This window comes from Symphalangus syndactylus, chromosome 1, assembly GCF_028878055.3.
Source record: "Symphalangus syndactylus isolate Jambi chromosome 1, NHGRI_mSymSyn1-v2.1_pri, whole genome shotgun sequence".
Lineage (NCBI taxonomy): Eukaryota > Metazoa > Chordata > Mammalia > Primates > Hylobatidae > Symphalangus > Symphalangus syndactylus.
The window spans coordinates 109,487,752-109,506,332 of NC_072423.2; the positions used below are offsets into that span (position 1 = coordinate 109,487,752).

At 41.5% G+C, this 18,581-nt stretch overlaps 1 protein-coding gene across 16 annotated transcripts in view; it reads left to right on the forward strand.

Annotated features, from left to right (window-relative positions):
* DCAF1 (DDB1 and CUL4 associated factor 1) overlaps positions 1-18,581 on the forward strand; it is a 106,207-nt gene that overhangs the window by 38,818 nt on the left and 48,808 nt on the right. For 14 of the 16 annotated variants that reach the window (XR_010122561.1, XR_008657178.2, XM_063646393.1 and 11 more), the window contains 3 exons: positions 1,072-1,145; positions 4,727-4,840; positions 18,156-18,293. Coding sequence is in view for 14 of the 16 variants with exons in the window: in XM_063646393.1 (XP_063502463.1) it covers positions 1,072-1,145; positions 4,727-4,840; positions 18,156-18,293 (326 nt within the window). In the remaining 2 variants the exon portion in view is untranslated. The remainder of the gene's footprint in view (positions 1-1,071; positions 1,146-4,726; positions 4,841-18,155; positions 18,294-18,581) is intronic. The other 2 variants (XM_055275428.2, XM_063646407.1) reach the window with 2 other exon arrangements.

The following is an 18,581-nucleotide window of genomic DNA, read 5'->3' on the forward strand; positions in this document are numbered from 1 at the left end:
GGAGAGGTTGGACTTAGAGCCTGTCTTCTCTAGGCCACCCATCAATAGAAGCATGCTTCCTACCTTTTTATGGATGGGGAGTCAGAAGTTTTCTCTCTCTTAGGTTCCTTTATGATTCTTTTGTAGACCTTGTATACTCTTGGTGATGCTCGTCTGGATCTAGTGCTCATTTGTTTAATTCAGCAGTGCTGTATAGGCAGTATGCTAGGAGATGGGAAGGCTAGAGAGCAGTGTCTCAAGTTTTTACATTGTTATTTTTAAAGCATGTTTCTTTTTATATATATATATATATATTTATTATACTTTAAGTTCTAGGGTACATGTGCACAACGTGTAGGTTTGTTACATATGTATACATGTGCCATGTTGGTGTGCTGCACCCATTAACTCGTCATTTACATTAGGTATATCTCCTAATGCTATCCCTCTCCCCTTCCCCCACCCCACAACAGGCCCCGGTGTGTGATGTTCCCCTTCCTGTGTCCGAGTGTTCTCATTGTTCAGTTCCCACCTATGAGTGAGAATAGGTGTTTGGTTTTTTGTCCTTGCGATAGTTTGCTGAGAATGATGGTTTCCAGCTTCATCCATGTCCGTTTTATTTTAATATATTTTTTTCGAGAGGGAGTCTTCCTCTGTCACCCAGGCTGGATTGCAGTGGTGCAATCTTGGCTCACTGCAACCTCCGCCTCTTGGGTTCAAGCAATTCTCCTGCCTCAGCCTCCCGAGTAGATGGGATTACAGGCGCCCGCCACTGCACCTGGCTAATTTTTGTATTTTTAGTGGAGACGGGATTTCACCATGTTGGCCAGGCTGGTCTCAAACTCCTGACCTCGTGATCTGCTCACCTCGGCCTCCCAAAGTGCTGGGATTACAGGCATGAGCCACTGCGCCTGGCCTAAAGTATGTTTCTTATGTAATCTAATTTAGCACAATAATATTTTGTTTCTGATTATTTTTGCTGGCATTTTATTAGCGCATATAACAACCCAGGTGCCTTTCCAGAGGTCTAAGTTGCTTGACTGGGATGACTTACTCATTCCTTTATTTGTTCCTCCCCTCTTCTCTTGGTAGGTCGAGCTGATCCAGAGTGTATGCTGGGCCACTTGCTGAGAATACTCTTCAAGAATGATGATTTCATGAATGCAGTAGGTTTGCTTCTTACTTTTCTCCGGCGATTATCATCTGTAGATGCTGTATCTTTATTGTTTTTTCGTGAATAGTTTGCCTTCTCCTAAGGCCTTGACAAAGTTGGGAGTAGAGTTTTTTGCCAAAGTCCTGGTTGTGGCCATAATGCTTTCTCTTTGGTATGTACTTTGTTATTGGTAAGGCCTCCCAAGGTATCTATGCTCATTCTTGGGCAAAATGATTTTGAATTTGAGAATATAGGGGCCTTCTTCAGTTTTTCAGTGGAAAAATAAGAGTGATGCATACAGCATGATTCTGCACTGACACTGTGGGGTATGCATTGGGCATGTAGAGGGATAGAAAGGTGCTTTCTATCTTGAGGAGGATGTGAGGAGTAAATAAGAAATACATATTTTACTCACCTCCTGGACATAGTAATTGCTCAACAAATTGTGGCTGATAGGTTTGTTTTTGGAGGTGGGATGGCATGATGCTTGAGAACGTGGGCTTTGGGGGTCCATGTTTTGGATTTAAATCCAGCTCCATAGTTCACTGACAGACTTAAGCCTCTTCAAGCTTTATTTTCTCCCTGCCTTCTTTTTCTTTTCTTCCTTTTGAGACGGTCTGGCTCTGTCACTCAGGCTGGCACAATCTTGGCTCACTGCAACCTCTGCTTTCCAGGCTCAGGTGATTCTCCTGCCTCAGCCTCCCAAGTAGCTGGGACCACAGGCGCCTGCCAACCACACCTGGCTTATTTTTTTGTATGTTTAGTAGAGATGGGCTTTCACCATGTTGGCCAGACTAGTCTCAAACTCCTGACCTCAAGTTATCCACCCACCTTGGCCTCCCAAAGTGCTGGGATTATAGACGTGAACCACTGCGCCCAGCCACAGCCTTATTTTTCTAGTCTATAAAATGGAGTTAATAGCATTTAAAACCTTTTTTGTAATCCTTGAATGAAATTAAGCATGAAGGTGCTTGGCAGAGAGCCTGGCACACGATGAAGGCCCAGTAGGTATTAGCTATTATTATCATTTATTTATTTGCTTATTTGTTTTTTGAGACAGTTTCGCTTTTGTTGCCCAGGCTGGAGTGTAGTGGTGCGATCTCGGCTCACCGCAACCTCTGCCTCCCGGGTTCAAGTGATTCTCCTGACTCAGCCTCCCGAGTAGCTGGGACTACAAGGGATGCACTACCACGCCAGGCTAATTTTTGTATTTTTAGTAGAGACGGGGTTTCTCCATGTTGGTCAGGCTGGTCTCAAACTCCTGACTTTGGGTGATCCACCAGCCTCAGTCTCCCAAAGTGCTGGGTTTACGGACATTGGCCACTGCACCCAGCCAGTATTAGCTATTATTGTCTGTATTATGTTGACTCATAGATTTATTTCTGTATCACCAATGTCTGTTTCTTAGTTTCAGATCACTTCCCAACTGCCTTCTAGACATTTCCTTCTGGGTATCTCCCATATAAACCTTGAATTTTACGTGTCTGACCATTCACTCCATAATCTATTTCTCTTGTTCTCTAGCTTAGTAACGATGTCCTTGTCTAGTTAGCTAGAAAGTGTCCTTTACACCTCCAAGCTCTCTTATACAGTGAACTTACAGATATTATTCCCTTCCCCTTAAACTTCACAAATCCCTCCAGTTCTGTTCTTGTCACCAGACCCCAGTTTAGCTAGATCACCGTTTAGCCAACAATTTCTTACTTGGTTACTGAAATAACATCTTCACTGGTTTCTTCTTGTCTTGTCCTCCTCTAATTCATTCTTCACTTTATAGCCCAGAAATTATGGTAACCTCTTGCTTAAAATCCATTAATGGCTTTCTGTTACCTTCAGGATAAATTTTAAGTTTCTTAGTTTGGTATAAAAACCAAATCTGTCTCTGAACTTTGTTCTCTGCAGTTTCAGTTCTTGCCTTCTGGCCCTCCTCTCCTCCAGCGTTTGCTTAGATACTTCCTTCTCATCTTTTACATCCTGGCTTGGAATCCCTTCTTCTCTTAAGCCTTCTCTGATTCTTCTGCAGGGGTCGTGTGCCCTCCTAGGGGCTTCGGTAGCATCCTTTACTCATGGTATTACTTGTTTTCCCAACTGTCACCTCTATTGAATTACACATCTTTTTTTTTTGTTTTAGATAGGATCTCGCTCTGAGTGCATTAGTAAGATCACTCACTGCAGCCTTGACCTCGCATGCTCAAGGATTCTCCTGCCTCAGCCTCCTGAGTAGCTGAGACCACAGGCATGTGCCACCATGCCTGGCTAATTTTTTGATTTTTTTGTAGAGACAAGATTTCACTGGGTTGCCCAGGCTGGTCTTGAACTCCTGGGCTCAAGCGATCCTCAGATTTTGGCCACCCAATGTGCTGGGATTACAGGGGTGAGCCACCACACCCAGCCTGGATAATGAATCTTGGGATGGTGGGACTGTGTCAATAATTATTTACTGTTATATGCCCAGCACAGAACATAGTACCGCTTAATATTAGAGATTCAGTAAATATTGAATAAGTGCCAAATGGAGACTTTTATTAATACATATTATTATATGTATTATATATATAATTTATTATAAAATTTGAGTTTTTCATTAACCATTGTCAAGAATATGGGGCTCATATTGCCCTGCTTATGCATTTAAAAAAGTGTATATGCAGTGGTGTGGGGGCCAGATGTGATGGCTCATGCCTGTAATCCCAGTACTTGGGGAGGCTGAGGTGGGAGGATCACCTGAGGCCAGGAGTTAGAGGCTAGCTCAGGCAACATAATGAGGTCCCGTCTCTACTAAAAATTAAAAAATTAGATGGACGTGGTGGTGTGCACCTGCGGTCTCAGCTACTTGGGAGGCTGAAGCTGGAGGATCACTTGAGACTGGGAGGTCGAGACTGCAGTGAGCCATGCTTGTGCCACTGCACTCCAGCCTAAGTGACAGAGTGAGACCCTGTCCATAAAAAAATCATTAAAAATAAAGTGTATATGGAAGGGGATAGGTTTATTTGTGGCATTTTGTTTGTTTGTTTTTTGTTTTTGTTTTTTTTTTTTTTTTTTTTGGAGACAGGGTCTCATTGTTGCCCAGGCCTGAGTGCAGTGGTAATTAGGGCTCACTTCACCCTTGACTTCCTGGGCTCTGGGCATCCTCCCACCTCAGCCTCCCATGTAGCTGGGACTACAGGCATGTGCCACCATGCTTGGCTAATTTTTGTATTTTTGGTAGAGATGGGGTTTTGCCATGTTGTCCAGGCTGGTTTCAAACTCCTGAGCTCAAGTGATCTCCTGCCTTGGCTTCCCAAAGTGCTGGGATTACAAGTGTGCATCACTGGCATCAGCGTTTGAGCTTTAATTTCTATGATTGCTGAGTTGTTTTGGGGGGATTTGGCTTTAAAGCTGCAGAAGAAATTATGTGTGGTATCATCATGGCTCATTAGGATCATAAGTGTTTATAATAATTAAAGATTTAATTAGTAAAAGTTTAATTAGTTATATACGGTCTTCTTTCATACCCGTTAAGAAAGTAATGGGAATATGTTGCGGTTTTATTAGATGTCCTTAATTTGACTGGGTTGAATTTTAGATGAACAATATTTCTTTTTTTCTTTACAGCTGGTGAATGCATACGTGATGACAAGCCGAGAGCCCCCTTTAAACACTGCAGCTTGCAGACTCCTACTAGACATCATGCCAGGGCTGGAAACTGCTGTTGTCTTTCAAGAAAAGGTACTTAGTGAAAAGTAAAATCATAATTTTATTTTGTAATTGAATTATGATGTATTTGATTTGTCTTTGTGGTTAAAATCATTGTTACAGTTTTTGTTATTCATATAGTAATATATGTTATAAAAATCTAAGAAATCCTGACAGGCAATAATAAAATTATTTATTTTTTATTATCATTTTTTAAATTGAGATAGGGGCTAGCTGTATTGCCCAGTGAGCAGCTGGGCTCGAGTGATCCTCCTACTTTAGCATTTCAGATTGCTAGGATTGTAGTTGTGAGCCTCTGTGCCCAGCCAAAAATTTAAAAATAGTTATTTTGACAAATACTTGTTGCTTGGGTGCTTATAGTTTTTTTTTTTTTTTTTTTTTGAGATGGTGTCTTGCTTTGTCACCCATGCTGGAGTGCAGTGGCATGATTTTGGCTCACTACAACCTCTGCCTCCCGGCTCAAGTGATTCTCCTGCCTCAGCCTCCCAAGTAGCTGGGATTACAGGTGCCCACCACCATGTCCACTTAATTTTTGTAATTTTAGTAGAGATGGGATTTCACCATGTTGGTCAGGCTGGCCTCGAACTCCTGACCTCAGGTGATCCACCTGCCTCGGCCTCCCAAAGTGCTGGGATTATAGACGTGAGCCGTCCCTCCCGGCCAGTATTTTTAATTTTATTTTATTTACTTTTTTTTTCTTTTTTTGAGACTGAGTCTTGCTCTGTCGCCCAGGCTGGAATGCAGTGGTGCAGTCTCAGCTCACTGCAACTTCCTCCTGGGTTCAAGCAATTCTTGTGCCTGAGCCTCCTGGGTACCTGGGATTACAGGTGTATGCCACCATGCCTGGCTAATTTTTGTATTTTTAGTAGAGACAGCATTTCACCATGTTGGCCAGGCTGGTCTCAAACTCCTGACCCAAGTGTTCCACCCTCCTTGGCCTCCCAGAGTGCTGGGATTACAGGCATGAACTGCCGCACCTGGCCATTATACAATTTTTTTAAATCTTGAGTTTATATGTTGTGTAGATTGTTTTTTTTTTTTCTTTTTTTGAGACAGAGTCTTGCTCTTGTCACCCAGGCTGGAGTGCAGTGGTGTGATCTTGGCTCACTGCAACTTCTGCCTCCCGGGTACAAGTGATTCTTTTGCCTCAGCCTCCAGAGTAGCTGAGACTACAGGCTCGTGCCACCATGCCTGGCAAATGTTTGTATTTTTAGTAGAGATGGGGTTTCACCATATTGGTCAGGCTGGTCTTGAACTCCTGACCTCGTGATCCGCCTGCCTCAGCCTCCCAAAGTGCTGCGATTACAGGTGTGAGCCACCGCGCCCAGCCTTTTTTTTGAGATGGAGTCTCACTCTGTTGCCCAGGCTGGAGTGAAGTGGTGAGATCACCATGGCTCACTGCAGCATTGACCTCCTGGGCTTAAGCTGTTCTCCCACCTCAGCCTTCTGAGTAGCTGGAAGTATAGGCATGTGTCACCATGCCCGGCTAATTTTTAAATTTTTTTGTAGAGACGAGGTCTCACTATGTTGCCAGGCTAGTCTCGAACTTCTGGGCTAAAACCATCTTCCTGCCTTGGCCTCCCAAAGTGCTGGGATTACAGATGTGAGACACCATGCCTGGCCCATGTGTTTCTGGAATAGATTTATGATGTTAGTCAAACTCTTACTCTTGATCTTCCCAGTGATGAAGAGCTTTGTATTTGAGGAAGCCTTTCTTTCCTTTTTTTTTTTTTTTTTTTTGAGACGGAGTCTTGCTCTGTCGCCCAGGCTGGAGTGCAGTGGCGCAATCTCGGCTCACTGCAAGCTCCGCCTCCCGGGTTCACGCCATTCTCCTGCCTCAGCCTCTCCGAGTAGCTGGGACTACAGGCGCCCGCCACCACGCCCGGCTAATTTTTTTTTGTATTTTTAGTAGAGACGGGGTTTCACCGTGGTCTCGATCTCCTGACCTTGTGATCCGCCCGCCTCAGCCTCCCAAAGTGCTGGGATTACAAGCGTGAGCCACCGCGCCCGGCCGGAAGCCTTTCTTTCCTATTCTTCGTGGTATTTAGTATTCGTGTAGCTAATATTGGAAGATCTGTTTTGTGCTGTGTTTTGTTGTAGGGGCTTGGAATATTTTGTTAGCAACATGAGAGCTTTACATTCATGTAGGTGTTTGGGGGTGGGCAAACAAAAGTAAACTGGTAATTCCAAATAAGAGTAAGTGTTAGGAAGACAAGCAAGTGTTAAATTGATAGTGACTATGCATGTATACTTCAACTATCAAAAATTAGGGGCTGGGTAGACCAGGCGTGGTGGCTCACGCCTGTAATCTCAGCACTTTGGGAGGCTGAGGCGGGCGGATCACGAGGTCAGGAGATTGAGACCATCCTGGCTAACACGGTGAAACCCCGTCTCTACTAAAAGTATAAAAAGTTAGCCGGGCGTGGTGGTGGGTGCCTGTAGTCCCAGCTACTCGGGAGGCTGAGGCAGGAGAATGGCATGAACCTGGGAGGCGGAGCTTGCAGTGAGCCACGATTGTGCCACTGCGCTCCAGCCTGGGCGACAGAGTGAGACTCTGTCTCAAAAAAAAACAAAAACAAGAAAAAATTAGGGGCTGGGCGTCGTGGCTCACGCCTGTGATCCCAGCACTTTGGGAGGCCGAGGCGGGTAGATCACTTGAGGCCGGTAGTTTGAGATCAGTCTGGCCAACATGGCAAAACCCCGTCTCTACAAAAAAATACAAAAATTAGCTGGGTGTGGTGGTGTGTGACTGTAGTCCCAGCTCCTTGGGAGGCTGAGGCATGAGAATCGCTTGAACCAAGGAGGTGGAAGTTGCAGTGAGATAAAATCATGCCACTACACTCCACCCTGGGTGACAGAGTGAGACTCCATCTCAAAAAAAAAATAAATAAATGAAAGAGAAAAATTAGGGCCAGGTGAGGTGGTTCATGTTTGTAATCCCAGGACTTTGTGGGGCTAAGGCAGGAGGACTGCTTGAGCCCAGGAGTTCAAGACTGGCGATGTAGCCTGGGCAATATAGCAAGACCCTGTCTCCACAAAAATAAATCATTAGCTGGGCACGGTAGCTCAGGCCTGTAGTCCCAGATGTTTGGAATGCTGAGGCGGGAGAATGGCTTCAACTCAGGAAGTAGAGGCTATGGTGAGCCCTGATCGTGCTACTGCACTCCAGCCCTGACAAGAGTGAGACAGAAAAAAAAAATTAGTTGCTCAAGTTTTAGAAGTAATGTAAATATTTTGTATCTTAGCTTTAATAATTTGCTGTGTGAATTGGATATGCCACATAGCTTGCTTTTTTTTTTTTTTTTTTTGAGATGGAGTCTCGCTCTGTCACACAGGCTGGAGTGCAGTGGCGCGATCTCGGCCCACTGCAACCTCTGCCTCCCGAGTTCAAGCAATTCTCCTGCTTCAGTCTCCTGAGTAGCTGGGATTACAGGTGCGTGCCACCACACCTGGCTAATTTTTATATTTTTAGTAGAGATGGGGTTTCTCCATGTTGGTCAGGCTGGTCTCAAACTCCCGACCTCAGGTGATCCGCCCGCCTTGGCCTCCCAAAGTGCTGGGATTACAGGTGTGAGCCACTGTGCCCGGCCACTTGCTTTATTTTTAAAGCTATTAAAATTTTAATCTTCTTAAACACTCTGGAAATCTTTTTTTTTCTTTCTTTTGAGAACAGGTTAAAAGAAAAGCTCACTGCATCCTCGATCTCCTTGTCTCAAACCATTCTCCTGCCTCAGCCTCCCAAGTAGCTAGGATCATAGGCAAGTGCCACCATGCCCGGCTAATTTTTTAAAAATCTTTTGTAGAGGTGAGGTCTCCCTATGTTGCCCAGACTGGTCTCACACTCTTGGGCTCAAGCAGTCCTCCCACCTCAGCCTCCCAAAGTGCTGGGATTATAGGAATGAGCTATTGCACCCAGCCTGGAAGTCTTATTATAGTTAAGTGTATGACCCAAATGAAAGATCTTGATTCTTATTTAGCTTTTAAGAAAATTCATATTAACTTTTATTGCAGAATAATTGTGCCACATAAAGTATTTTAGAGAATAACGTTGTGATTAACGTTATAATTTGCAGTATCGCTTATAGACTAAAATCTCCAGTTAGCAACCCCCGTGTGAGACTAGAAGAATCTGTGTCTTTGTAAAAAAATTTTAATATGGATTATTTTGAAAATCAGGATGATAAAAGCATTTATGGCAATATATTTGTATACTCAAGGTTTATCTAAGATTACAGATTTTTTTTTTTTTTTTTTTTTTTTTTTTTTTTTTTTTTGAGGCAGAGCCTCACTCTGTTGCCCAGGCTGGAGTGCAATAGTGTGATCTTGGCTCACTGCAACCTCTGCCTCCTGGGTTCAGGTGATTCTCCTGCCTCAGCCTCCTGAGTAGCTGGGATTACAGGTGCCCGCCACCACTCCCAGCTAATTTTTTAAATGTTTTTATTAGAGATGGGATTTCACCACGTTGGCCAGGCTGGTCTTGAACTCCTGACCTCAGATGATTCGCCCGCCTCGGCCTCCCAAAGTGCTGGGATTACAGGCGTGAGCCACTGTGCCCAGCCAATTACAGATGATTTAACTGGGCTTTTTGAAAATTTCCATGTTGTCCTTGTAGGAAAATCATCTCTGGTTCTTTATAGTTTCATCATTGTAGATCTAGAAAGAAATGAATGCCCTTTGGCGGTTAGAAACACTATTTAAGGGAAATTATGAATAATAAAGCTTTCTGCAAGAACAGTTTTATCGTTTCCTAATTAATGGTTTATTGGGAGAAGTGACTTATTCCATTGTGCATTAGATTGGAAATTGTCTTGAATCCAGTGTTTAGAGAACAGATTGCAAGCCTCTTTCATATTGTGTTACTTGATTACATGATGATCTGTACCCTTCAGAAGTATCCTATGCAGCTTTTTTTAATGAATCAATATTTCTTAAAATATTTTAATTATAGCAATTAATGAGTCAGAAATCATTATTTCTCAACAAATTGGCTATTGGTGTTCCTCAAAAGTTATAATTAAGACTTACTCAGCCTGGATAACCTAAGGAGACCTCATTTACAAAGAGATGGAGTCTCTTTGTGGGTGTACTGGTGCACACTGTGGTCTCAGCTGCTTGGGAGGCTGAGGTAGGAAGATTGCTTGGGTCCAGGAGGTGGACGCTGTAGTGAACTGTGATTGTGCCACTTGCTTTCCAGCCTGGGACACAGAGCAAGACCCTGTCTCAAAAAAGAAAAGAAAAAGATTTATTGCTCTAGGACAGTGTTTTTCAAATTTTGTGAAACATAGTAACATATACTTTTTTTAAACCTTGAAACCTAGTCCATACATTATATGTATGAAAAAGAAGTTTTAAAAACACTGTTTACTCTTTGTGCAATTCATTCGGATACTTTTTTACTTTATTTCTTTTTTAAAATGCTGGTTCAGTGTACTAAGTTGATTTTATTCAGCCACTGTTTTTAAAAAGTTGTTGACTTTTACTTTCAGAGATATTGAAAAAAAGCTTTACGATCTTTTTTTTTTTTTTTTGAGACAGAGTTTTGCTCTTGTTGCCCAAGCTGGAGTGCAACAGTACGATCTCAGCTCACTGCAACCTCTGCCTCCCAGGTTCAAGTGATTCTCCTGCCTCTGCCTCCCGAGTAGCTGAGGTTACATGCACCTGCCACCATGTCCAGCTAATTTTTTGTATTTTTGGTAGAGATGGGGTTTCACCATGTTAGCCAGGCTGGTCTCAAACTCTTGACCTCAGGTGATCCACCTGTCTCGGCCTCCCATAGTGCTGGGATTACACCTGACCTAAAATCTATTTATTTTTATTTTTTAAATATATATGAAAAAATAGAGACAGAGTCTCATTATGTTGCCCAGGCTGGTCTTGAACTCCTGAGCTCAAATGATCCTCCCGGCTTGGTTTCCCAAGGTGCTGGCATTATAGGCATGAGCCACTCTGTCTGGCCTAAAATTTATTTTTATTTAAAATTATTTAGCTGCAGGCTGGGCAACATGGTGAGACCCCATCTGTGTATATATATATATATATATGCTGAATGTGGTGGCACATGGCTGTAGTCCTGGCTAGTTGAGAGGTTGAGGCAGGAGGATTGCTTCAGCACAGGAGTTCGAGGTTGCAGTAAGTTATGATTATGTCGCTGCATTCCAGCCTGGGTGACAGAGTGAGACCTTGTCACTAAAAAAAAAAAAAAAAAAAAAAATTTCCTTTTTATATTGTTCATTGCTAGTGTATAGAAATGCAACTGATTTTTGTATGTTGATTTTGTATCCTATAACTTTGCTGAATGTGTTACTTAACTGACAGGTTTTTTCGTGTATGGAGTCTTTAGGGTTTTATACATATAAGATCATGTAATTTGCCAACAAAGGTAATCTTACTTCTTACTCTCTAATCTGGATTCCTTTAATTTCCTTTTTTATGTCTAATTACTCTCACTAGAACTTCCAGTACTATGTTTAATAGAAGTGGCAAAAGTGGACACCTTGACCAGGTGTGGTGGCTCACGCCTGTAACCTCAGTACTTTGGGAGGCCGAGGTGGGAAGATCGCTTGTGCTCAGGAGTTCAAGACCATCCTGGAAAACATAGTGAGACCTTGTCTCTTAAAAAATAAGTGGACATCTTTTTCTTGATCTTAAGGGAATGCCTTTCAGTCTTTCACTGTTGAGTATGATATTAGCTATGAGTTTTCATAAATGGCCTTTATTATGCTGATGTTTCTTTCTAGAATCTAGTTTGTTGTTTTCTCATAAAGTATTGACTTGTCAACATTTTTTTGGTATCAGTTGCAATGGTTATGTGGTATGTTGAACTATCTTTGAATTCCTGAGATATAGTTTATTTAGTCATGATGTATAGTCCTCTTATGCTGCTGAATTCATTTTCCTAGTATTTTGTTGAGGATTTTTATAACTATAGTCATGAGTGATATATTGGTCTGTAGTTTTCTTTTCTCATAGTGTCTTTAGCTTTGGTAATGCTGGCATCATAAAATGAGTTAGGAAGTGTTACCTCCCAGTCAATTTTTGGGAAGAGTTATGAGAAGGATTGGCGTTAATTCTTCTTTATTTAATTATTTAAAGAGATGGGTCTGGTTTTGCTGCTTAAGTTTGTCTAGAACTCCTAGCCTTAAGTGATCCTCCTGCCTCAGCCTCTCAAATTGTTGGGATTACAGGCATAAGCCACCGTACCCGGCTTTAATTCTTCTTTAAATGTTTCATAGAATTTACTATGAAGTCGTCGTGTCCTGGCTTTTTCTGTTTTGGGAAGTTTTTGATTATTGATTCAATTTCCTTACTACTTATAGGTCTATTTAGTTTTTCTGTTTCTTTATGAGTCAGTTTTGGTAGATTTGTCCATTTTATCTTGGTTATCCAATTTGTTGTTGTACAACTGTATATAGTATTCTCTTATAAATCTTTTTATTTCTATAAGTTGGTAGTAATGAGGCCTGTTTCATTTCTGATCCTAGTAATTTGAGTCCTCTCTTTTATTCTTGACCTGTCTTGCCAAAAGTTTGTCAATTTTGTTGATCTTGAAGAACTTTTAGTTTCATTGACTTTCTGTATTTTTCTATTCTCTATTTCATTTTTCTCCACTATAATCTTTATTATTTCTTTTGCTAGCTTTGAGTATTGTTTTTTTCTGGTGGCGTATGGCATAAGGCATAGTTAGGCCTAGTTCCTAATTTGATTTGAGATCTTTCTTCTTTTTTAATTGCATGTGTTTGCCGCTAGAAATATCATTCTGGCCGGGTGCAGTGGCTCACGCCTGTAATCCTAGCGCTTTGGGAGGCCGAGATGAGTGGATCACCTGAGGTCAGGAGTTTGAGAGCAGCCTGGGCAACATGGTGAAACCCCATCTCTACTAAAAATACAAAATTAGCCAGGTGCGATGGCATGTGCCTGTAGTCCCAGCTACTTGGGAGGTTGAGGCAGGAGAATTACTCGAACTCGGGAGGCAGAGGTGGCAGTGAGCCAAGATTGTGCCATTGCACTGCAGCCTGGGCAACAAGACCAAAACTGCATCTCAAAAAAAAGAGAAATAAATAAATAAATTTTATTTTAACCACCGCCTTTGCTACATTCCATAGGTTTTGGTATGGTTGTGTTTTCATTTGTCCAAAGTGACTTTCTAATTTCCCTTGTGATTTCTTTGACTCATTAGTTATTCAGGAGTGATGTTTAATTTCCATGTATTTGTGAATATTATAGTTTTCTAATATTGTTGATTTCTAGTTTCATTCCGTTGTGACTAGAAAAGATTGTGAGATTTCAATCTTTTTAAATTTATTAAGACTTGTGGCCTAACATATGGTTTACTCTGGAAAAAAAAACGTAAAAGAACATGGAAAAAGTTCTATGTGTACTCGAGAAGACTGTAATCTACTGTCGTTGGGTGGAGTTTTCTGTGTACATCTTTTAGGTTCAATGGCTTATAGTGTTGTTCAAGTTCTCTGTTTCCTTATTGAGCTTCTGTCTGGTTGTCTTAATTGTAATTGAAAGTGAGGGGTACAGAGTTTTTGTTTGCATAATGAAGAAGTTCGAAAATAGATACTATACTGGTAATACTTATTTAACATTGTGAATGTACTTAGTTCTACTGAATTATACTCTTTAAAATGGTTAAACTATTGGATGTAAAATAAGGAATCAGAACTCTTAAGAAAAGTCCAAGACTCTATGAAGAAACAAAAATTATAGTTACGGAATTTAAAAACTTAGTAAATGAGCTGGGTATAGGGATGCATGCTTATAGTCTCAGTTGCTCAGGAGGCTGAGACAGAAGGATCCCTTGAGGCTAGGAGTTCAAGATCAGCCTGGGCAACAAAGTGAGACCCCTGTCTCTATGAGTTAGAGTGAAGTTTAAACAGAGCTGAAGATACAATTAATGAACTGGAAGATCTGACAGGATAACTAATAATGAAGCTCCTAGAAATGAGAGATGAAAAATACGAAAGAAGTTGAAACATGGACTTAGAATTAGAAAGTTCAAAATATCTAAAGGGAGTTTCAGGTAGAGGCAGTAGAGAGATGAGAAAGGACAAAGGCACATTCAGAGAGATGACAGCATTCAGAGAGATGACAGTAGAATTTTAAGAATTAACAAAAGACATCACCATTCAGATTCAGGAAGTACAGTGAAGATTACCAAAGAGAAGATCTTAAAAGCAACTAGAGTAAAAAAAAATTCCTGCAAATAATCAAACAGAGCAAACTTTGCCACAGCGGCAGTAGAGGTCAGAAGATAGTAGAAAATATCCTCAGTGTCTGTCTGTAAACGTAGAATTTTTTTTTTTTTAATTGAGTCAGAGTCTTGCTCTGTCGCCCAGGTTGGAATGCGGTGGTGTGATGTCAGTTCACTGCAACTCTGCCTCCTGGGTTCAAGCGATTCTCCTGCCTCAGCCTCCTGAGTAGCTGGGATTATAGACGTGTGCCACCATGCCTGGCTAATTTTTGTATTTTTAGTAGAGATGCGGTTTCGCCATGTTGACCAGGCTGGTCTCGAACTCCTGACCTCATGTGATCCACCCGCCTCGGCCTCCCAAAGTGCTGGGATTACAGGCATGAGCCACTGTGCCTGGCCTGGAAACCTAGAACTGTTAATCAAAAGAAACAGTTTAGGAAGACAAAAGGTGGAACAAAATTCTTCATAACATGTCAGTGGAAGAGAATAGATATAATTAATATTTTAAGTTTGTTATACTGTTTGGAAAAAGGGCACAAAGAAATATGCTGAAAATACATGGTAAATATATTCTATATCAGTAGAAATTTTACAACAAAATTTCCAAAAATGTGTTCTTCAGAGTAGTTTTTTTTTTTTTTTGAGAGACAGTCTTGCTCTGTCACCTAGGTTGGAGTGCAGTGGCGCAATCTCAGCTCACTGCAACCTCTGCCTTACAGGTTCAAGCGATTCTCATGCCTCAGCCTCCCGAATAGTTGGAACTACAAGCACGCGCCTCTGTACCCAGCCAACTTTTGTAATTTTAGTAGAGACGGGGTTTCACCATGTTGGCCAGGAGGCTGGTCTCGAACTCCTGACCTCAAGTGATCCACCTGCCTTGGCCTCCCAAAGTGCTAGGATTACAGGCATGAGCCACCATGCCCAGCCCATAGTAGGAATTTTTAGAAAATGGTCAAAACTTTTGGTTATGTATAGGAGAATGAGCTGATGACTTTTGGAAGAATTTAAGAAAAAGAAAATATTGTTTCTAAAAATATTTAAAACATTTTATTATTATTATTTTTGAGACAAAGTTTTGTTCTTGTTGGCCAGGCTGGAGCACAGTGGCACGATCTCGGCTCACTGCAACCTCCGCCTTCCAGGCTCAGTGATTCTCCTGCCTCAGCCTCCTGAGTAGCTGGGATTACAGGCGCCTGCCACCGTGCTGGGTAATTTTTGTATTTTTATTAGAGATGGGGGTTTCACCATGTTGACCAGGCTGGTCTTGAACTCCTGTCCTCAAGGTGATCCACCCTTCTTGGACTTCTAAAGTGCTGGGATTACAGGTGTGAGCCACCGTGCACGGCCAGTATTTTTTTTTTTAAATTTTTAAATTTATTTTTATTTTTATTCTTTTTAGGGATGGGGTCTTGCTTTGTCACCCAGGCTGGAGTGCAGTGGCGCAGTCCTAGCTCACTGCAGCCTTGAACTCCTGGGCTCAAGTGATCTTCCTGCCTCAGCCTCCCAAGTAGCTTGGACTATAGGCGTCTACCACCACGCCCAGCTAATTTTTAAATTTTGTTTTTGTGGAGATGGGGTCTTGCTACGTTGCCTAGGCCGGTTTCAAACTCCTTACTTCAAACACCTGACTTCAAACACCTGACTTCAAGTAATCCTCCTGCATTGGTTTCCCAAAGCATTAGGATTACAGGCATAAGCCACTGCTCCCAGCCTTAAGTACGCTTATAAGAAAATTAAGAACTTGGCTGGGTGCGGTGGTTCACACCTGTAATCCCAGCTCTTTGGGATCTGAGTGGGAGGTGGGCGGATCCCCTGAGGTCAGGAGTTCAAGACCAGCTTGGCCAACATGGTGAAACCCCGTCTCTACTAAAAATATAAAAATCAGCTGGGTGTGGTTGGTGTGCACCTGTAATCCCAGCTACTCGGGAGGCCAAGGCAGGAGAAACGCTTGAACCTGAGAGGTGGAGGTTGCAGTGAGTCGAGATTGCGCCACTGCACTCCAGCCTGGGTGACAGAGCAAGACTCTGTCTCAAAAAAAAAAAAAAAAAGAACTTGTGTTTAGCAAAAGACACTGGCAAAAGCAAGAGTACTTCACAGAAGCAAAAGCCTGAATGGTCAACACACAAATGAAAAAATGTGGAACTTATTTAATAAACAAGGAAATTCAAATTAAATGAAATGCTATTTTTACACCCATCAGACTGATAGTGGTAGTATTGGCAAAGATGTGGAAAAAGGAAGAGAACTTTTATTCACTATTGGTGGAAATGTGAATTGTTGCAATCACTTTGAAAAATTTGGCCTCATCTAGTAAAGTTCAGCATGCACATACCCTGTGACCTAGCAGTTCTGTTCCTAGGTTTGTATGTTAGATGTTTGGCTAGCACAAATGTAGTTTATATCACCATTATTGGTCAAGCGAATAAAATAACAGAGTATGGCAGTGAAGAGCATCTGTAGGTACACTGTCTAGGTTCACATCCTAGCTCTGCCACTAGTTTTGTAACTTTTGGTTCACTAGCCTCACTGATTCATTTTCCTCATCTGCAAATATAGTACCTGCCCAATCATACAGGCTTGATAGGAGGATGAGATAAATTAATATTTGTAGACTGTCTTGAGTGCTATTTAAGTGTGCTACATGCAGCAATATAGATGAATCTCAAAAACATATATTGAGTAAAAAATAAGTTGCAGCAAAATATATACACTATCACAATTTATGTAGTTCAAAAGCATATAGCAGTTAACAAAGTTTAACAAGAAAATTCTTAAAATTTAGGAGTGTTTAAACCTCCTTGCAGGAGATGGCATAAGGAGGGGCACATAGGAGGTTTCTATTTCTTTAAAATTTTTTCTTTTTAAATCTGTGATCTGGAAAAGGTAAAAAAAAAATTATTTATTTTTATTTTATGTTTTTATCAATCTTGGCCTACAGGAGGTTTCTATTTTTTAAGCTGGGTAGTAGGACATAAGTGATTTTCAAGTTCTTTGGACCACACATGTTTATATGTATTATATTTCATAATAAAATGTAATTAAAAATAAGTTTGGGGGCCGGGTGTGGTGGCTCATGCCTGTAATCCCAGCACTTTGGGAGGCCAAGGCGGGTGGATCACGAGGTCAGGAGATTGAGACCATCCTGGCTAACACGGTGAAACCCTGTCTCTACTAAAAATACAAAAAATTAGCCGGGCGTGGTGGTGGGCGCCTGTAGTCCCAGCTACTCGGGAGGCTAAGGCAGGAGAATGGTGTGAACCTGAGAGCGGAGCTTGCAGTGAGCCGAGATTGTGCCATTGCACTCTAGCCTGGGCGACAGAGCAAGACTCTGTCTCAGAAAAATAAATAAATAAAAATAAATAAAATAAGTCTGGGAGGCCAGGCATGGTTGCTCATGCCTGTAATCCCAGCACTTTGGGAGGCTGAGGTGGGCGGATCACTTGAAGTCAGGAGTTCGAGACCAGCCTGGCCAACACAGCGAAACTCCGTCTCTACTAAAAAATACAAAAATTAGCTGGCTGTGGTGGCACATGCCTATAGTCCAAGGTACTCAGGAGGCTGAGGCAGGAGAATCGCTTGAACCTGGGAGAAGGAGGTTGCAGTGAGCCAAGATTGCACCACTGCACTCCAACCTGGGCGACAGTGAGACTTTTTTTTTTTTTTTTTTTTTAAAAAAAAGAAGGTTCTAGTATGTGGGGCTAAATTAAACACTACTTTGATGGAGCACCTCTCAGAACGTTAATATATTACCTGTGCTTTGTGAGCTTCTATGAGAGATACTTTCAGTGATCCCCGTTGATCATGGAGCCTTTTGGGAGTTAACACCTAGATTAGGACTATATTCTGGGGATTGTTAATTTTTAGCTTGAGTTTTATTTATTTTTTAATTATTTTTTTCTGACTGCAAAGACCTGAAAGAGATGGCTTGAGTTTTATTGGCTGAATAGGCTTCTATTGCACAGACACTTTATATAACTAAGGAACCTATTGGATGCTGTAGTAGTACTTTTTTTACTCTTACAAACATTGAAATATTAAAATTTTTTTCATGAGACTGAAATCTTTGCTTATATTGTTAATCATGAACTTGGGCTTTTTCCGAAATTTACTATTTAATTTCCTTTACTATAGGAGGGAATTGTCGAGAATCTTTTCAAATGGGCCCGAGAGGCCGATCAACCATTGAGGACATATTCTACTGGACTGTTAGGAGGTGCTATGGAAAATCAAGACATTGCTGCCAACTATAGAGATGAAAATTCACAGCTGGTAAGGACTGTGTCAGAATAAATTTTTATATAAGATGGGACAGTATTCACAAGTTCTTTCTTGTTATTTGAATCTGAATAAGTAGATCATACTGATTACCTTGTACTGGAGCATGGCTATAATTTCAATATTAGTTTCCATAAGAGTTTTTTAAAATTGAAAATAGCTATTTTTTTTTTTTTTTTTTTTTGAGACGGAGTCTTGCTTTGTTGTCCGGGTTGGAGTGCAGTGATGCTATCTCGGCTCATTGCAACCTCCACCTCCCGGGTTCAAGTAATTCTTCTGCCT